This window comes from Nilaparvata lugens, chromosome 13 (genome assembly GCF_014356525.2).
Source record: "Nilaparvata lugens isolate BPH chromosome 13, ASM1435652v1, whole genome shotgun sequence".
Classification (NCBI taxonomy): Eukaryota; Metazoa; Arthropoda; class Insecta; order Hemiptera; family Delphacidae; genus Nilaparvata; species Nilaparvata lugens.
The window spans coordinates 10,990,081-11,011,152 of NC_052516.1; the positions used below are offsets into that span (position 1 = coordinate 10,990,081).

At 35.1% G+C, this 21,072-nt stretch overlaps 2 protein-coding genes across 3 annotated transcripts in view; one reads left to right on the forward strand and one right to left on the reverse strand.

The window, feature by feature from the left end:
* LOC111046054 (twinfilin) overlaps positions 1–8,750 on the reverse strand; it is a 30,766-nt gene extending 22,016 nt beyond the window's left edge. For both annotated transcript variants that reach the window (XM_039439823.1, XM_039439822.1), the window contains exons 1-5: positions 8,566–8,750; positions 7,736–7,813; positions 7,002–7,113; positions 5,092–5,257; positions 1,170–1,448 (exon numbers count right to left, since the gene is read on the reverse strand). In XM_039439823.1, the coding sequence (XP_039295757.1) occupies positions 1,170–1,448; positions 5,092–5,257; positions 7,002–7,113; positions 7,736–7,813; positions 8,566–8,590 (660 nt within the window). In that variant the 5' untranslated portion in view covers positions 8,591–8,750. The remainder of the gene's footprint in view (positions 1–1,169; positions 1,449–5,091; positions 5,258–7,001; positions 7,114–7,735; positions 7,814–8,565) is intronic.
* Positions 8,751–12,108: 3,358 nt separating this feature from the next.
* LOC111058531 overlaps positions 12,109–21,072 on the forward strand; it is a gene marked incomplete in the record, with an annotated part of 104,729 nt that continues 95,765 nt past the window's right edge. Inside the window, 1 exon segment of the mRNA XM_039439824.1 lies at positions 12,109–12,297.

A 21,072-nucleotide genomic window follows, 5' to 3' on the forward strand; every position in this document is an offset into this window, starting at 1 on the left:
AAGAAGAAGAAGAAGAAGACGACAGGAAAACAAGTGGAAGAAGAAGAAGGAGATAGGACAATGAGAGGGATAAGAAGGTGGAGAAGAAGGGGAAGAAGAAGAAGAAGGAGTAGAAGACGACAGGAAAACAAGAGGAAGACGGCGACACAAGAACAAGATAAAGAAGAAGTAGAAGACTGTGGAGGAGGAGAGAGAGAACAAGAAGAAGGATGAAAAGGAAAAGGAGGAGAAAGAGAAGAAAACAGGAGAAGTGAGAGGAGGTGTAGGAGGAGAAAGCGGAGAAGAAAAAGAAAACAGGAAAACAAAAAGAAGATGACAGAAGAAGAAGGAGGAATTAAAGAAGAAGAAGAAGAAGGAGCAGGAGGAATTAAAGAAGAAGAACAACAACAACAAGATGAAAAAAAAGAGAGTAAGACAGGAGGACGAGGAAAAGAAGACAGGAGGAGGAGGTAGAAGAAGAGGAAGAGAAATTGGAAAATGAAGAGGTGGAGGAGAAGGAGAAGAAAAAGACAGGAGGAGGAGGAGGGGAAGAAGACATAAGGTGTAGAAGAAGATAGATGAAGAAGGAGAAAAAGAAGAGGAAGAAGGAGCAGGAGGAATTAAAAGAAGAAAAAGAACAACAAGGAGAAGAAGAATAAAAAAGAAAGTAAGACAGGAGGACGAGGTAGAAGAAGAGGATGAGAAAAAGGAAAGGATGAAACTGGAGGAAGAGGAATTGGAAGAAGAGAAGAAAAAGACTGGAGGAGGAGGAGGAGGGGAAGAAGACATAAGGTGTAGAAGACGATAGAAGAAGAAGGAGACGACGACAGGAGAACACGTAGAAGAAGAAGAAGAAGAAGATAGAAGGGGAAGGAGAAGAAGAAGAAACCATAATATTATACCATAGAGGAACAATAGCATAAGTAGATATCCCATGGTATAGGGCGTTTATGTCGCAACTTTTACTGTTATCTCAAGCCGATAGAGTTAATGTAGTTCTTTCCTATGCAGCTGTGTGACTCTAGTAGTCTCTCAAATTGTGCCGTTCATACACTATCACCCCAACAAAATAGTGAAAATTGACAATAATCGACAGTAATCGGCTTGAGATAACAGTAAAAGTTGCGACATAAACGCCCTATACCATGGGATTTCTACTTACGCTATTGTTTCTCTATGACTATACTAACCTGTCCCACATGATCCAACAGTATCTCCTCATTGCTGAGATCAATCTTCAACCGGACATAGTTGATGCGTTTCATCTTCAAGTTCTGTATGGCAGCAACTGCTTTGGGTTCAACAGGAAATGCGACACCTCCCAATGTCTGAGTGCGAGAGTCGATGCCTATGCCCACATCTGCCAGTGTGTTAGACAAGGATGCCATCTCTTCCTCGCGCATGCTCAGAGGCGCTGGACTGGTTGCGCAGACGCGCGATTTCGTCAGACCGCGAAGTGTGACGTCATCCTACGAAAAAAATCGAACAAATTTCTAAATTGAAAGCAGAATTTGTGTTGATATTGTAAAAAATACAGGTACTAAATATAAATGATATAATGACGTAATCAATTTGGTGTAATTGGTTAAAGCAATGGCTACTATTGACCGCATTAAAATCATTCTCTTAGGCTCAACTCACACTATCCCTACTCAAATCGTACGACTCCAGTCGAGGATACTTCAGTCTCTCGACCTTACGACTTTCTTGCTCATTGTCACTACTTCAGTTCCATGCTACTCTATTTTCTAACCATACTTTATTTGAAATATAAGATCTAATTCGTCACTAATTTGCATGTAACAAATTTTATGTAATAGGTGGGATCTATAACCAATAACTCTAAACCTGACATCATTGTAACGGGTGGAGATATCTATAACACTACCCCACCCCTGTCATCGTTTTAACGGGTCGGAGGCCAGGGACTTTGTTAGCACCCTATTTTGTAACAAAGAAAAAATAGATAATAATTGCTTTTAAAATCTCTTCTTAACTATAAACTTGTTCAAATTATTTGAATCCACGGTTGGGAGCTTTGGATGGATTCGTTCATGCAAATGCCAAGATCTTCACTATTGTTTAACAACACCTGTTTTAGAAACAAGTAACTTATCACGAGCCAGGAACGTAAAATAAAAGATTTTGTAGAAATGCTACTGATATTAATTTATTAGTTGAATTATACAATTCTCGGTCATCTTTGAAATTCTGTTACATCGAATTATAATATTCATTGTAATCAATTACTTGTTTCAATATTACAACATTAAAAAAAAAAAAAAATAAAATAATATTTCTCAAATTACTACTTTATCGCAATTATTCATAGTTGATATTTAGTCAAGAATTTGCTAACTCACTCTACAATAAATTTAGGGCCTCGGTCAATTTATCTAGTCAATCTATTTGAGCTTAATAAAATAATTTTGGCACTCACCATTGAATTGAAAATTTAACAAATAAATCGGCACTCACAATCACTCACGCTTACATTTCAACTACGGTACTATATTTCAGACTACATGCTTTTAATTTATACAAAATAAAATAATAAGGAGTTTTTTCATCTAATTAGGCCGAAGCCTAAATTAGAGACCGAGACTTGTTCTGCGACTACATCAGTTCTTCTCGCGGTGACGACTCGATTAGAACTGCCGCTCTCCCACTCAAATTTTCCGATTTGCAAGAAAACACGTGGAGCGCCCGGCCTAATTTCAGGTTAAAACGTCGTGGGGTCACACAGTTCAAATACATTTCTAAATACGCTTGCATTAATTTCATTACGAAATTCAAGCCAGTAGTATAGAAATGCTAGAAGACTGCAATAATTTTTCAATTTATTTATTTCAATTTTCACAATATTACATTTCACCAAGTACATATATAATAACCTCTCTAGCTATTTAGCTATTTGAGAGGTAACAGTTAGAAAATTTACAGACAATAATTATTTTAAAACAATTTGACATTTCCAATGAACACAAAGTCAACAAAAGAAGTTCGAAAACAGTTCAGTACAGATTGTCGGTACACATGGATGAATAAGAGGCAAGTTATCAAATCTTTCATGGCAACACAAAATTTAGGTGCTCACTATGTGCATGAATAAATTCTTTAACAATCAAAAACAAGGTTTACTAGAGTTCATCTTGGAAAAATTAGTTCAATTTTGATCAGTTCAACAACCTGAAAGAAAGGCACAAAAAACCTACAATTCAAACCTCTCAATATTCACCATATTACATTTATAATAATTATTATGAATATATTGTGTAATCTTATTCGTATTATCTATAATGATTCAACATCACTTCCATGAAACATAACCTCACCATATATTCACAGAAACAATTCATAGAAATTCATAGAAACAATTTTCACCATATTACATTTATAATAATTATTATGAATATATTGTGTAATCTTATTCGTATTATCTATAATGATTCAACATCACTTCCATGAAACATAACCTCACTTTCATTAAAAATGCACGGTACTACGCAACTCAAGTCGAGGCTCGACCAACATGTCGAGTCGACACTCGACTCAGTTTCACAGTCGTGAGGTCGCGGAGACTAGAGTCGACTGGTCTGAGTGTCACCATTTGAAAACACCATTTGAGACTAGAGTCTCTCTCGACTTCAGTCGCGTAAGTGTGACACTTAAGTGTGAATTATTTATGTGTTTTCAAATGGTGACACTCAGACCAGAAGAGACTGGACTCTAGTGGAGAGCATGTGTATTCAAATGGTGACACTCAGACCAGAAGAGACTGGACTCTAGTGGAGAGCATGTGTATTCAAATGGTGACAGTCGCGGAGACTAGAATCGACTGGTCTGAGTGTCACCATTTGGAAACACACATGCTCTCCACTAGAGTCGAGTCTCTTCTAGACCTGAGTCGTGTGAGTGTGAGTTGAGCCCTAACCAATTGGGTGGCTCGTTGGAGCAAGTGATAACGCGTCGGTCTAATAATCAAGAGAACCCGAGTTCGAATCTCGACCGGGGCGACAGTTTTTTACCACAGCACAATCACATAGATACGGCCACCCTGTCTTTCGGAAGAGACGATAAGCCGTCGGTCCCGACTACCTAAATAGTGGTCGTCATCTCTCATCATCATCCCTCTCACTCATTACCCACGCACAAGTCTAAGAGCTTATGTGGGCATCACCCTCAGTATTATTATTATTAAAGAATTACATCATACTGTCTATTTTCTCTGCTGTTTTCTCGCATGCAATACATTTCTGTATTCAAGTGCAAAGAAGTAATAGCACATCTGTAAATATATCCTATAGCCACTATTTAACCCATCTTTCTAACCAATATCGGCTTGAATTAACAGTGAAATTTGCAACATAGACACCCTATATCATGGGATATCTTCTTATACTACCTTTTCTCTATGGCATGTCCATAAATGCTACAGTATCACCACAATATGATACAGTATCATATCAAATTGATACACAACACTATAGTTTGACACAAGACTTTTAAAATTGGTAAAGCTATGTGACGCTGGTAGTATCTCATACCGTACCGTTCTTACACTCCCAAAAACACAATAATAATAGACAGTAGTCGGCTTGAGTTGTCAGAAAATCAGCTTGAAATTTGGAACATGAACGACCTGCACCATGGGATATCTTCTTATGCTATCTTAAGACCAAAATGATACAGTATCACAACACATGTTACAGTATCACCCCACATGTTACAGAATCAACAAAATATGATACAGTATCATCTCAACTTGATACACAACACCATAATCTGACAAAAAACTTCCAAAATTTGAATGAATTCCTCAAAACATGGGATATCTTTTTATGATATCTTTTTTAATGCCTATACTCATTAAAATTCGGGACAGGCAGTTTTGGGCTACGCCAGTTGTTCTCTCTCAGTCATATTATTGTATTATGATTTCTGATGGACGTGCAACTCGCCTCAACAGTTGCATGCAACTCCTCAGATATCTGTCCACTGCCGAACTCCTGTTTAAGAGTTGCCTTGGTTGAGGCATACAACATATGGTTTGATTTGTCTTGAAACCCTAAAGAGGAAATAGTGCAAAGATTGTAAGAATGTGCAACTTGCCTCAACAGTGGCATGCAACTCCTCAGATATCTGTCCACTGCCAAACTCCTGTTTGAGAGTAGCCTTGGTCGAGGCATACAACATCTTCTGCCGGACGGGTGAGTCATCCGGTGACCAGCTGATCAGCAGCCAATCGTAAGCTGTTGTGTCACTTTTTGTGTCTAACCTGCAATAAAACAGTCATTATTCATCAAATAAACAAACTGAATAATGCTTTACTGCTATTATAGTAATGATGAAGACTTATCCCACAGGGAGCTGTGCTTGGCCATAGACTTGGAAAACTTGGAATGGCGGAGGAAGAAGAACGATGCCATGTTTATACATGCTTGCCTTCATGGTCAAATTACCGTAGGTGAACGAGGGATCGAGTTTATTGTACCGACTCGACATTTTAGACGGTTTCATGTGTTCAAACCCGTTATACGAAGCTAAACATCGTCAGTAGAAAGTAGCATTGGAAGTGCAAATAAGCTTTCTGAAAGAATCGACTTTTTCGTGCCAGTGAAGGTTTTCAAAGCAAAGCTTAAGTCTCTTACAGAGTATCTTTTTTAATGCTGGAAAATTGCTATACTGATCATTTGCACGTCACAATTTCACGACACAAAGTTATTTGCTATTTTGAGCAACTCAAAGACACTTATATCAATGTACCTGAACTTTTTCTCTTTTCATTTTTGACTTGTGCAACTTTCAAAGGCCTTGAGCTGTTATTCTGCACGTTAAAAACCTACTATTATTCTGTATATTTAGATGTGTTCTAACTTGTCTATTTGTACAAATAAAGGTATTATTATTATTATATTATGCCACTTGAGCCGTTCTATTGCACGCAAATTGCATAAGCATATACTCACTAGTCACTTGGCGCCATGTAGTGGAACGGGTTGGCTGTAAGGGGTGATGTGGAGGCCAGTTATTATTATTATAAAGTAAGTTTTAGACGAGACGTGTAGCTAGCCGCTTGTTACTGGCGGCCAGCTACAAGTCTCGTTTAAACACCAACAAGCCAGGACATTACAGGACAGTAGCAAGCCTCAGGTAAGTAACAAGCCCCTATAGTGAGGTCCACGTTATAATGGCAGTGGAGAAAGATAGCAGAGCAACGTTGCAGATCCTCACTGTCTTGTCAATGCCTTCTATAAACGGTAGCTGATACAGGTTTATTGATGTAATATTAACTGTTCATTCTCGTTTAAAATGATTAATTTTATTTTATTAATTGAGAAATTATATTTTTCAATAATTTCATAATGAATTTTCACAATTAAGATAAAATATTTTGTTAGTTGATTATTAATTCTACATTGTTAAAAGATGATCTGGCAACAGATCAAAGCGAGAAGGAGATAGCGCTATCCGCTTTGTTGAATGATAGACAAGAATAGCAATATCATTGCTAATCAAACACTGCCATTATAACGTGGACCACACTACAGTAAAAGCGAATTGTAGACATATCGTCTAAAACCCCTTTAAGGCTAGCCAGCAGCCTGGCTGGAGAGCTATCTCAAGAACTATTTTAGTGATTTTCAAATCCAAACCACAGTTTGTAGTTTTATTTAAATCAATAGTTTACTGTACTATAAAGGCGCGTACAGATTTACGCGCCGCGAACATGAGCAATTCAATTTTAATCAGCTGATGCCAAGCTTTTACTGTACTGTTAAGGCGCGTACAGATCTACGCGCCGCGAACATGAGCAATTCAATTTTAATCAGCTGATGCCAAGCTTTTTATATCTGTATCTTACCGTTTCTGTAAAAATACAGATATAATCAGCTGATTAAAAGTGAATTGCTCATGTTCGCGGCGCGTATATAATTTTGTACGCATCTTTAGATTTAAAGTTTACACGAGTAAGTAGTACGCTATGCATAATGATGAAAAAAGAGAGATACTTAACTGACCTGAAAAGGATAAAGGTAGGTTGGGCAGCTTCTACAAGACCAGGAACAAATTTTTCGTAATCACTCTCCCAATTGCCTTTCTTCTCTTTATAACTCAGCAAGGATAATTGTTCTGAAAAAAGACGTGAGGTTTCCTTGTAAGCTATGTAAGATACAAATAAGTGAAGATTGGAAAAAATAAACAAGCAGTAAAGACTTATTTACTTAATTTTTTTACTTTATCCGTTTTCCCACTCATGAGGCTGTTTACACGACCAATTTTTATAGATAAGATGATACCAGCTTATTTATTCCATAGCCTACTTCTGTTTTTATAATATATTTTAAGACAGACAGTTTTTAAGCTTATCTCGGGAATTTGGTATAAACCTGTGTGTAGTAGCCTACGGTAACTGAATACCGCAATTGATTTTAACTCTCAGGCTGGTCGTACACCAGTTAGTCAAGAAAAGACAAGACACATTTAGTCACAATACTTCACATAGTTGCTTATGAAGACATGTCTAATTGCAATGACTAATCAGTGTGTGTTGCGTCATAAGCAGCAATGTGAAGTATTTTGACTAAACGTGACTAGTCTTGTCTTGACTGAACAGTGTCCGACCAGCCTAAATTTTAAGGATGAATCATGTAAGAAATTCATAAAATGTTTATATTACCCAATAAATATTTTACTGCTATGAATTCTATCGTTTCAATTAAATTACAAATAAAAATCTTATTCAACTACTCACCATTTTCTATAGCGATTTTCATAACTCTAATTTTTCCATCTCGACATTTTCCGAAGAATTTTTTGAGCTCTTCGTTGGCTGTAAGTACATTAAATAAATAATGCAATTAATCAATAGGCAGATCAGAAGAAATAATATCAGAAGTTCTACTGTTGAGAAGAAACTCAAATTATAGTAAATAAGATCAGTAAATGAATGATTAGCATTAACAATATGAGTGATTGAAATTTATTTTGAATGAGCAAATATTTTACAAAAAATTAGAATAACTTATTTTGAATATTTTGATTTCTTGCTTCACGTAAAAAAATCCTGATTTTATTAATAGTATGGAGATTGGTTAAAACAAATTATTGTAAGCCTTCAAGTTGAAAATAAAAGAGCAAGAGTACGTTTGTAAGAAATTAAATATTAAAACAACAGCTTTATGCAGCGTAAACCTAACCTACTTTCTAGGTTAGAAATCTAAAAACACCAGTCATTACTCGAGAAATTTAAAAATTGACTAACTCTATAGATCTATTGAAAGACTGGGTTCTAAAATAGAATGAACATGAACAAAATCTTTTAAAAATAATTAGAAAATGAATTTTTATTGCTAACTACAACTACAAACAAAAGACATCAAACCTCAGATTATGTCAATTTTCAGAATAAGATTTATCTAAATTGCTCAAAATATTGAATGTAATAAATTATGATAAAGGAAATTGAATGATAATAAATTTAGATTGAAGAGTAATATTGTATTTTACGTTTTGTTAGCCTAAAAGGAAACAAGTAGGTTATTTCCGAGATAGCATCACATCCAAAATATCTCTTGGACTCACCTCGTATTCCAGTTTGATGAGACATAATACTGATTAACGTGTACTACCTCTATCTAAAATTAGTTTTCATGTAATAAAATGGAAGAAATAGATTAATTAAATAAATTATTGAAGACTAATGACAGAGCATCAAATTGTTAACCACTTCCATTTTTCCTGTCGACTTCCATTCATTGAAGCGAAACGAAACAGCTGATAAACGAAACAGTATTACCACAAACTTTCACTTTTCATTTTATTTCTAATTATTGTTGAAACTATTCAATTATAGAAATTACAGTGTTATTTAATTTTTTCAATCCTTTCAAATTGCTCTCCATGCTTTATTTCATCAAATTCTATTTCACTTTGAATTCAAATATATAAAATTTATCTGAAATAGTTCTATTTTGTGATGCTAGAAAGCGCGAGTGCCGCCGTAGGAGAATTCTTAGTTACAACTTCTCTCACCAGGTAGCATGATCAAAGCTTTCTCAATAATTTTCAAAGCCGATCCTGAATCTTGGCTTTCATCTCAATCTCTCTGCCTTCAGACTTACTGACGTTCACTGATGCAGCGTCTTTTTATTTTCAAATTTGCGGCTAAACCACTTATCCTACGTCAAAAAGTGACTGATCATAAATTGATAAGAATTAATTCCTCTACCTGATTCATATGTTAAATGCTCAAAATTATTCCAATTTGAAGCAATAAATTGATATATTGGAACGGGTTGGACTGATTTTTGAGTTTGCGGCTAAACGGTTGATTCTACAACAAAAATTGACTGAACATAAATTGATTAGTATAAATTCCTCTACATGATTCATATGTTAAATGCTCAAATATATTCTAATTTGAAGCAAGAAATTGAAAATAAATAGTAATATATTGGAACGGGTTGGACTGATTTTTGAGTTTGCGGCTAAACGGGTGATTCTACAACAAAAATTGACTGAACATAAATTGATTAGAATAAATTCCTCTACATGATTCATATGTTAAATGCTCAAAATTATTCTAATTTGAAGCAAGAATTGAAAATAAATTCATATTTCGGGCCAGGTTGAACTGATTTCTGGATTTTGCGGCTAAACGGGTGATTCTACAACAAAAATTGACTGAACATGAATTGAAAAGAATCAATTTTTCTATAGGAATCATATATTTTAAGTTTACAGTTCATCAAATTTGAAGCCCTAGATTCAAAAGAAATTGTACGTTATGTAACAAACTGTTGTAATTATTTGCTGAGAGTAATCCCCACATGAGCTCGAGACTTGTGCATAGGTAATGAGATTGATGATGATGAGATATGAGTGAACCTATAGCTTTAGGTGTGTTCCGAACCAGCGGGAAGAGAGTTCAAACTCCTAAATGATAATTAACGGTGTCGGTTCCTCAAATGGTCACCCATCAAACTAGAGTAGCAGTCATTTGTTTCTCTCAACATATCTGAATGATAAGAAACCACGCAGGAAATTTTCGATTGATTATTTTTGAAAAATTTACGGGCCCAATTAATTTTGTGATTTAACAAAAAGTTTTGATTTGTGAGTGAAAATACGATGTTTTGTCTCTGTAGGGAACGAAAACATAGTTTGTCTCTGATAATTTGATTGATTGATTGAGTACTTTATTTATGTAGATTACAATATATACTGGCTTATACACTTATATACAATAGCTTACAATACAGAAAAATTATAGATGAATTTACATAATATAGACTAAGAAAATAATTATTGAACTGTATATGATATGAAAAAGCAGTTTGTAATATAATAACTATAGATAATAATCATATTGTTATGCATCTACATAAATTGGCGGAGCTTTGGACATATCAATGTCCATTTTTCGGAAAGAATATTAAAAATATCCTCCCCACTAACTCTCTACCGAATTTTAATACCTACCATAATTTGTAGTGATAATTAAGGGTCAAGTCATACGAAGCGCTTTTCCAGGCGTTTTGAGACGAGTCGACAAGGCAGGAAGCTCTCCAATTGGCTGATAGGATTTAGCATTCGGGAATCAGCCGATAATCAGCCAAACTGAGAACTTCATTCCCTGCCGACTCGTCTGAAAACGCATCGTATGGCTTAGCTCTTGTGGTGGTGTAGTGATTGATAAACCGACTGAAAATTGTCATAAACACATAATATTTATCACATTATTGAGCTATTATGAATATTATCTTCGGTTGTTACACAGAATTCATTTGGAATAGAACGATTTTGAATAAAATTGTCAGAATGTTAAGGACTAATTATTAGTGGATTATAGGTTTTATTGGGTATTAATGGGTTTGGAAAGCGATTTACTCCGTGGTCGCTTTTATAAGCTATCGATAAGATAAGTTAAGCTACATGCACCTGCTATTCTCGTTGTAAGGGTGACCACTTGAAGAGCAGGCTCCTCTAAAAAAATCATCCTATTAGTTCTTCTTCTTCTTCTTCTTCCTCTTCTTCTTCTTCTTCACCCTTCTCTTGTCCTCTTCCTCTTCTTCTCCATCTGCTTTCTCATTTCTCTTCTTCTTCTTTCTTATTCTCCTTACCTTCCTCATCTTTTTCTTCATTTGTCTTCTTCCTTCTCTTCTCCACCTTCTTCTTTTTCTTCTTCTTCTTCTTCTTCTTCTTCTTCTTCTTCTTCACCCTTCTCTTGTCCTCCTCCTCTTCTTCTCCATCTGCTTTCTCATTTCTCTTCTTCTTCTTTCTTATTCTCCTTACCTTCCTCATCTTTTTCTTCATTTGTCTTCTTCCTACTCTTCTCCACCATCTGCCTTCTTCTTCTTTTTCTTTTTCTTCTTCTTCTTCTTCTTCTTCTTCTTCTTCTTCTTCTTCTTCTTCTTCTCCTTCTTCTTCTTTTCAGGATTAGACGTATACACCAGTTCAGATTTTAAAGTATATTACTACGGTACTTAGATTGAATATTTTGTGAACTAATCATCTTTCTACATTGTTGAAAAACGATCTGGCAACAGTGATTGATTGATTGATTGAGTACTTTATTTATGTAGATTACAATATATACTGGCTTATACACTTATATACAATAGCTTACAATACAGCAAAATTATAGATGAATTTACATAATATAGACTAAGAAAATAACTATTGAACTGTATATGATATGAAAAAGCAATTTGTAATATAATAACTATAGATAATAATCATATTGTTATGCATCTACATAAATTGGCGGAGCTTTGGACATATCAATGTCCATTCTTTGGGAAGGATATTAAAAATATCCTCCCCACTAACTCTCTACCAAATGAACAGTGCGGAGGTGATAGGAGATAGCTCTATCTGCTTTGTCAAATGATAGACAAGGATAACAACACTAATGTTGATCATATACTGCCATTATAACGAGGACCTCACCATATTATAGGTACAGAATTGTTCCTTGCAATCACCCTACCACCAAAACGTCACCCTTCGCCGGGCACCGGAGCCGAGGGAATTTATGCAGGCGGTAGGGAAATTTCAGGGCACCGGAGGGAAATTCGTGGGGCTCCCTGGCAGCCCTGCTGAGACCAGTAGGGTCTCGTCTGCAACCCTGGATATCAGAATATCAGTCGTGTTGTGATAAGATCCCCAGATTTTCAGAGCAGGGTTTGTTTTTACAATAAATATTCCCGCGATTTATTAAATAATCATGCAAAGTAATTAGGTTTTTCGTGAAATTTCGTGTGTTTTTATTGGAATTGTGCGGGATTTGAGACTGAACTCCAGCTATGTAAAGTAAGTAAACATAGTTACAAATGTTATTGATGTGTTGGAAGCTTTTGAGGGGTGGATTTCGCTTTCATAATCAGAATGACTTGCGTTTCTAGCTTTGCTAGCTCTGGGGGTATATTGTTGCTATAGTATAGAGTCCACGTTATAATGACAGTATTTGATTAATATTGGTGTTGCTATCCTTGTCTATCATCCTTGTATCATATTTGTATCATCTTCGTTTCATAATCCTATAGTAAAGTCCTCGGTATAATAACAGTACGGTATTTGTTTCTCATTTGTGTTGCTATCCTTGTCTATAATCTTGTTATCATCTTCCTAGAGTGAGGTCCACGTTATAATGGAAGTATTTGATTAACATTGGTATTGCTATCCTTGTCTATCATATTGTTATCATCTTCCTAGAGTGAGGTCCACGTTATAATGACAGTATTTGATTAACATTAGTGCTGCTATCCTTGTCTATCATCCTTATATCATCTTGTTATCATCTTCCTAGAGTGAGGTCCACATTATAATGGCAGTATTTGATAAACATTGGTATTGCTATCCTTGTCTATCATTCGACAAAGCAGATAGCGATATCCTTTCCTAGCTCCGTATCGTTGCCAGATCGTTAGATAACAATGTAGAATCTTAATTGATTAACAATCAATCAACCATGAAAATCAAATTTTCATTTAACCTCAATTATGAAAATCCATGATTAAACCATTGCAAAATTATATTTACTTGACAAATAAACTAGTAGTTCTGTGAACAGTAGACCTCACGCAGTATTCTCATCCACAAGTACCTGATTGAAACTATAGACCTCATGGAAAAACAGCGATAGACTGGCTTCTCCACACATCTGTGTAATCACTTGTCAGCTGATTTATGATGAATAATTCTATAGTCTGATTTTTTCTCTAATATTGGCGTATGAAGGAGGCTCCTTTTTCCTTTTATATTATCCTTGAAATGCAAAATTTCCAAAAACTTTGTATATACGTCGACGCGCAATTAAAAAAGGAACATACCTGTCAAATTTCATGAGAATTTATTACCGCGTTTCACCGTAAATGCGCAACATATAAACATTTAAACATTAACAGAAATGCCAAACCGTCGACTTGAATCTTAGACTTCACTTCGCTCGGTCAAATATAGGTGATTGATCATTTTATCAAGAATAAACAGTTGATATTACAGCAGATATACCGGTATCAGCTATCCTCTATAGAAGGCAGTGACAAGACAGAGAATCGGCTACGCTGTTTTCCTATCTTTCCCCACTGTCATTATTGACCGAGCGAAGTGAGGTCTAAGATTCAAGTCGACGGTTTGGCATTTCTCTTAATGTTTAAATGTTGCGCATTTACGGCGAAACGCGGTAATAGATTTTCATGAAATTTGACAGGTATGTTCTTTTTTTAATTGCACGTCGACGTATATACAAGGTTTTTGGAAATTTTGCATTTCAAGGATAATATAAAAGTGAAAAGGAGTCTCCTTCATATGCCAATACTGTATTAGAGTAAAAATCAGACTATAGAAATTATTCATCATAAATCAGCTGTCTAGTGGACTATAATACTACCCGTTCAAAAACATCGAACATCTTGAAAATGTATCTTTCCATCAACGTTGTAGACAGTTGCAGCCAGACCTGATAACAGCGCTCACACTCACATTCCGGGACGACACGTTACGGTACGATAGGACAGAAAGCTCTATATTTATTTAGAATTCTTTCTAGACATTCTAAATTGATTATTTATTTATTAATTTTTGAGAAAACATAACAACAGGTCAATGTAACTGACTGAGCGCGAGATCTACTGTACACAGAACTACTAGTTACTATTAAACGAAAATCCATATTTTCTTTCAAATCTTAATTTTTGAATAGTATCGCTCATTGAATTCTTATCTAGCTGTTTACCCTGTTGTCAATATTTGCAGTAGCAGAAGTCTTCGGGGTGATTTACAGCATTTAATTAGGATTTTCATTTAATAATAATAACCAACTTAATCTTGATTGTCATAAGATTCCATACAACTGGATATACGATAGGAATTTGATATAAATTTGCTTGATTACATCTTGTAACTCATTAATTATATTGTAACTGATTAATTATTCACTGAATCCATTCCTAGGCTTTCATCATTTATTATTTATTCTACTTGGAGTAATTGAGTCTGCTTTTAGGCCTCATTAGACGTCTTGTAATTAATTTTGCATGAATACGGTAGCATAGCTACTTGGGTTAATTAAAAAATCGTAATTAACTTTGAATTAGAGACTGGTTATGGAAATATTGTGATTTATTCATCAATCATCGATTGACAACTGAATTAAGTTTATTTAATCGTAATCGTAGTTTACTCTGAATTAGAAGCTGATTATGGGAATATTGTGATTTATTCATCAATCATCGATTGACAACTGAATTAAGTTTATTTAATCGTAATCGTAGTTTACTCTGAATTAGAAGCTGATTATGAGAATATTGTGAATTATTCATCAATCATCGATTGACAACTGAATTAAGGTTATTCAAAGGAACGTCAATTTTTAGTTTATAAAATAGAACTATAGTACCCTTTAAAACTAATAAAATAATAAAACAAGAATACAAATTGTAACGTAACTACTAGTTTAGTCAATATTGAGTTTTATTCTCTAGGTGCTCCGCAAGGGTCTAAAGAATTTGACAAACTGAAAACTTGACCTACTGAAATCTTGGAGAATTTAATACAGGGTTATAACCATCCTTGGTAAATTGAGAACCTATATGAAAAATGTCAAGTTAATCGGTTGAGTAGTTGAGATGTGATGGTGCGTCATTCGTGAATTTCCTATCCCCTACGTGTATAAGCCAATTCTTTCCTTTATTGACCGAGCGAAGTGAGGTCTAAGATTCAAGTCGACGGTTTGGCATTTCTCTTGATGTTTGAATGTTTGAATGTTTATATGTTTATATGTTGCGCATTTACGGCGAAACGCGGTAATAGATTTTCATGAAATTTGACAGGTATGTTCCTTTTTTAATTGCACGTCGACGTATATAAAAGGTTTTTGGAAATTTTGCATTTCAAGGATAATATAAAAGGAAAAAGGAGCCTCCTTCATACGCCAATATTAGAGTAAAAATCAGACTACAGAATTATCCATCATAAATCAGCTGACAAGTGATTACACAGATGTATGGAGAAGCCAGTCTATTGCTGTATTTCCATAAGGTCTATAGTTTCAATCAGGTACTTGTGGATGAGAATACTGCGTGAGGTCTACTGTTCACAGAACTACTAGTATATATTATTCATCTTTTTTATTGAAGACAAATCCTGTAGTTATTCTATTGCTTGTTTAAAAAAGTTTTCTTAATATTATTTTATTTAAGTTTCCAGTTTCATTTCGAGTTACAATTTAATTAAATCGATTACTTAGTTCTCCAAAATATAATCTTGAAACTTAAATAAAATAATATTAAGAAGACTTTTTTAAACAAACAATAGAATAATTACAGGATTCTGCTTCTCCACACATCTGTGTAATCACTTGTCAGCTGATTTATGATGAATAATTCTGTAGTCTGATTTTTACTCTAATATTAACGTATAAAGGAGGCTTCTTTTTCCTTTAATGTTATCCTTGAAATGCAAAATTTCCAAAAACCTTCTTTATACGTCGACGCGCAATGAAAAAATGAACATACCTGTCAAATTTCATGAAAATCTATAACCGCGTTCCACCGTAAATGCGCAACATAAAAACATATATTAAATATATAAACATTTAAACATTAAGAGAAATGCCAAACCGTCTACTTGAATCTTAGACCTCACTTCGCTCACTCAAATAATGAAATTGATAATATAAGCAACTCACTGAACCAGGAAAATGGTGTCTCGGCACAGAGGGGTAAAGCCGGGCCCGATTATCTGCTGTAGATAGTTGCAGGTCCCGTCCTCGTAACCGACTGCCAAGAGGCATACATTTTTTAGTCCAATTTTACTTGTCATGAATTTTCACCGTCGTCGACACTTTCAATTTTTAAATAATGGATGCTCTCAGATTGTGAAAATTTATGCCAAATAATCGGCTACACTACACTGTTAATACCCTGACCACCCTTTTTTGTAACAAATCAAATCAAATCATTTATTTGCCTCACAATAAATACATATTCGAAACAAATAAAAAAGAAAATACATAATTTTATAATCAGAAGTATAAAATGATAAAATGACAAGTAAGCATTAATAATACCAAAACAGAAAAATTTTTTCGCCACACTGCACAGAAGGCAGCTGTTATCCAGTCCCTACGTAGATCTGAAAGACATTGTTTGCAGACGACTCTCGTCTGACGTCAGAACAGGTTTCTTTCCGGCCTAGGCCGGAAAGAGTACCCTTTCCAGCCGCTAACATGGAACTAAGAAAGGTGATCAAAAAACAGCTGATCAAAAAACTTCTCATTATTTGTGTTCATTATTCAATGATTAAAACATTTATAATAATATCATCTTATTGTCATTTGAAAGAATAAAAAAGTATAAACTCAACCTCCCACATAATTGAACATAATCTTTTAGGTTATTTAGACAAATCAGAATAAAAAATAAAAATACTTGGACAATTTCCTGATATTCAGATTACCTCAGATTTGCTAGAGCTATCACCTTCCACTTCTGCTTTCGGAAGTGCTTAGTAAACAACTATTCTCATATATATATATTGTTTTTTTTGTGTGTGGCGAAAAATAGCTTACGCACCACGGGCAAAAATGTTTTTCTGGTTTTTCCATGTTTTTGATGTTTTTGAAAAATATCATGTTCTGCTCTAGGTGCGAAATATACTATTGCCATACATACATATTCAAAACAAATAAAAGAAAAATACACAATTTTATAATCAGAAGTATAAAATAATAAAATGAAAAGTAAGCATAAATAATACCAAAATCAGTAAAACAGTAAAATTCTTTAAGCATTACTAATATCGTTGCCAATCAAACACTGTCATTATAACGTGGACCTCTTTCACGAAATTCCAGAGAGGCGATTTTCCCGACTTATAGGTATATCTCTATCATTTTCCACATTTTCTTTAACGTCTCTTTCACCCTCGATCTTCAAAGAATTAGTGAGAAAGATAGGGCTAGAAGCAAAGGAAACCTTAGACGACTTTTCAGGGTTTTCCAAGATGGCGGGCGGGGGAAAATGGAGGTGAGTTTCCTCTTGCAATTTTCCAACGAGCAGAGCGCACCGGAAGCGGAAAATTACTATAGTCACGGAAAAGCTGTAGTCGGGGGAGGGAAAGGAAAATGGGAGAAAGAGAGAGAGAAAGGAGGAATGTCATGATAGTCACGGACAAGCTGTAGCCGGTGAAGGGTAGGGAAAATGGGAGAGAGAGAGAGAAAGGAAGAATGTCATGATAGTCACGAGATGATTTCATTGAGCTGGAAAGAGAAAGGAGTGAGAGAGAGAGTGAGTGAGAGAGGAGAAATGTCATAATAGTCACAAAGTAATTTCATTGAGCCTGAAAGAGAGAGAGTGAGTGAGAAAATGTGAGAGGTTTAGTAAGAGACAGTTAGAGAGGAGAAATGTCATGATTGTCACGAGGTGATTTCATTGAGCAAGAAAGAGATTGATTGATTGATTGAGTACTTTATTTATGTAGATTACAATATATACTGGCTTATACACTTATATACAATAGCTTACAATAAAGCAAAATTATAGATGAATTTACATAATATAGACTAAGAAAATAATTATTGAACTGTATATGATATGAAAAAGCAATTTGTAATATTATAATAACTATGGATAATTATATTGTTATGCATCTACATAAATTGGCGGAGCTTTGGACATATCAATGTCCATTCTTCGGAAAGAATGTTATAAAATATATGAGAAAGAGAGAGAGTGAAAAAGAATGAGAATGAGAGAAAAAGAATGAGAGAGAGAGAGTGAGTGAAAGAATGTGAGAGGTTTAGTGAGAGACAGTTAGAGAGGAGAAATGTCATGATAGTCACGAGGTGATTTCATTGAGCAAGAAAGAGAAAGAAGAGTGTGTGAGAGAGAGAGAGAGAGCGAGAGTGTGAGTGTGTGAGAAGAGAGAAGTCAAATAAGAGATAAAATAGAAGAAAGTGGGATAGGGTGAGAGAGTTGGTAGAGGTGTAGGTGGGGGATATAATAGAGATATAGTGAGAGAGAAAGAAAGAGAGGGATAGAGATTGTGTGTGAGAGAAATTGAGTGAGAGGGAGGTTAAGAGTTAGTCCACCTGTATGATCGGAGTAGGATCGGAACGCTACATGATTCCAGTAATTCATATTTCTTTCTAAGCATGTACTTAACCATACAATAAACAATTTCCATATACAGGGTTTTTTCTAATTTTATCTTTTAAACTAAACAACGAAATGAAGAGGGGAAAAAAGAACAAGAAGGAGAAGAAAAAGGAGAAGAAAAAGAAGAAGAAGAAGAAGAAGAAGAAGAAAAAGAAGAAGTAGAAGTAGAATTAGGATATAAGAAGCAGAAAATTGGTTGTTGAGGGTCCTCTTTCCTGGGTGTAGGGTAGCCTTATCTTCCTCTTCTACTTCTTTTTCCTACCTCTCATACACTTCTTCTTCTTCTTCTCTTTCTTCTTCTTCTTCTCCTTCTTCCTCTTCTAGTTCTTCTTGTTCTTCTTTTCCTTCTAATCCTACCTTTCCTACCTGTCCTACCCTTATTCTCCTCCTTCATCAACTCCCACCTCTCATAATCTTCTCCTTCTTCTCTTTATTCTTCTCCTTCTTCCCCTTCTCCTTCTCCTCCTGCCACCTCTTCTACTTTTCTTCTCCTTTTTCTTCTTCTCATTCCACCTGTCCTACTCTTAATACTCCTTCTCCTTTCTCAACTACTTCCTCTCAAAATCCTTCTTATTCTTCTTATTCCTTCCTCCTCCTCCTCCTACTCCTGCCACCTCTTCTACTCTACTTCATCTTCTTCTTCTTCTTTTTCTTCTTCCTTTCATGCCACCTGTCCTACTCTTAATTCTCCTTCTCCTTTCTCAACTACTTCCTCTCAAAATCCTTCTCCTTATTCTTCTTCTTCCTACCTCCTCCTCCTCCCCCTACTCCTGCCACCTCATCTACTCTTCTCCTTCTTCTTCTCCTTCTCCTTCTCCTCGTTCTACTCCTTGTTCCTGTGTGCAGCTATAACCAGGCAGGCAGGTTGCAAGAAATGCTGAAGTCATCGCTTTTCTTGTATACAGCTTGTGAAATTCGGCCGAAACCCCCCCCCCACCACAATCCACCTAACATCCCATTAAAAGTTGCTAACTGTGCAAACCGAGAGGCAACGCACCGTCTTTATCTCCGCACTTTTCTCCTCTCTCTCTCTCACACTCTCTCTCACACACTCTCTCTTCATCTAATTCATCCACCATTTCTATACAGTATATAAGCATCAAAATATTATCATCTTCCTTCCTAATTTTCCTCCATAAGTCTCTCTTTTTTGTCTAATATATTGTCCAGCTATATCTGATATATTATTCATTTTGATTAATTTATACAATAAGTACATCATCAAAATGATAGGAAGAGAAAAATAAGGTAACCTTGTGCTATTCCTCTCCCAAATTTAGATAAGGTTACACATAGTCCAAAATAGGTTGTCATGTAGTTGTTCACTTTACAAAATTCTTGTTGAATGATGAATATAATGGAGTAATCACAATATTCTATCTCAATTATAAACCATTTCATTGAATCATTATAAAATAATATTTTTCTGATTAATATAATCATTGAGAGAAGACAGCATAAGAAGATATTCCATGGTTTGTAGAATTCTTTCAAAGTTTGGAAGTATTGTATCAAATTTTGGTGTTGTGTATCAAGTTAAGATGATACTGTATCATAGTATGTTGATACTGTATCATCTAATGTGATGATATTGTATCATGTATGGTGATAGCATAGAGAGAAGTTAGCATAAGATGATATTCCATGGTTTGTAGAATTCTTTCAAAGTTTTGGAAGTATGTATCAAACTATAGTGTTATGTATCAAGTTGAGATGATACTGTATCATAGTATGTTGCTACTGTTTCATCTGATGTGACACTAAAGTTGATCAAATACTGCCATTATAACGTGGACCTCCTCACTATAATGGAAATATGGTGAGATTCTCAATATATCTAGAACTCTTTCTTCTCTTTCTATTATCTTATTTCTCTTATACTTCTTCTCTAATTACAGTTCATATAATCAATATTCCTCATCTTTTGGAAAATTCTTCTTTTAAATTTTTCCAATCAATCGACTCTCATAATAGCACATTAAAACAAACAGGAAAATTAAAATTCATCGTCGATAAAATCAATGAATCATGGACTCTGAAGAACGACCAAAGAGTAAACAAAGACAGATGTAGGACAAAGACTGGAGTAAGAAAAAGAGAAGACAAGGGGGTAGCAGGTGCTTTGAACGGCGGCGACCATCTTTCCATTATTATAGACAGACATCTTTGTAATATTTCAATTATCAATTTCTTCCCGAGCCTTTCAAGATAAGACAAAAGAGTGCTTAAGAAAGAATATTATTCTTAACACTTGATCGTAAAAAGACTGAGTATAAGGAGAATGAGATGGAAAAGGAGAAGGAGAAGAAGAGAAGAAGAAGAAAAACGATGAGGAGGAAAAAGAGAAAAAGGAGGGGAAGAAGACTGGAGGAGAAGAAAAAGAAGAAAGAGTGGGAGGAGGAGAAGGAGGGAAAAGATAAGAAGGAGG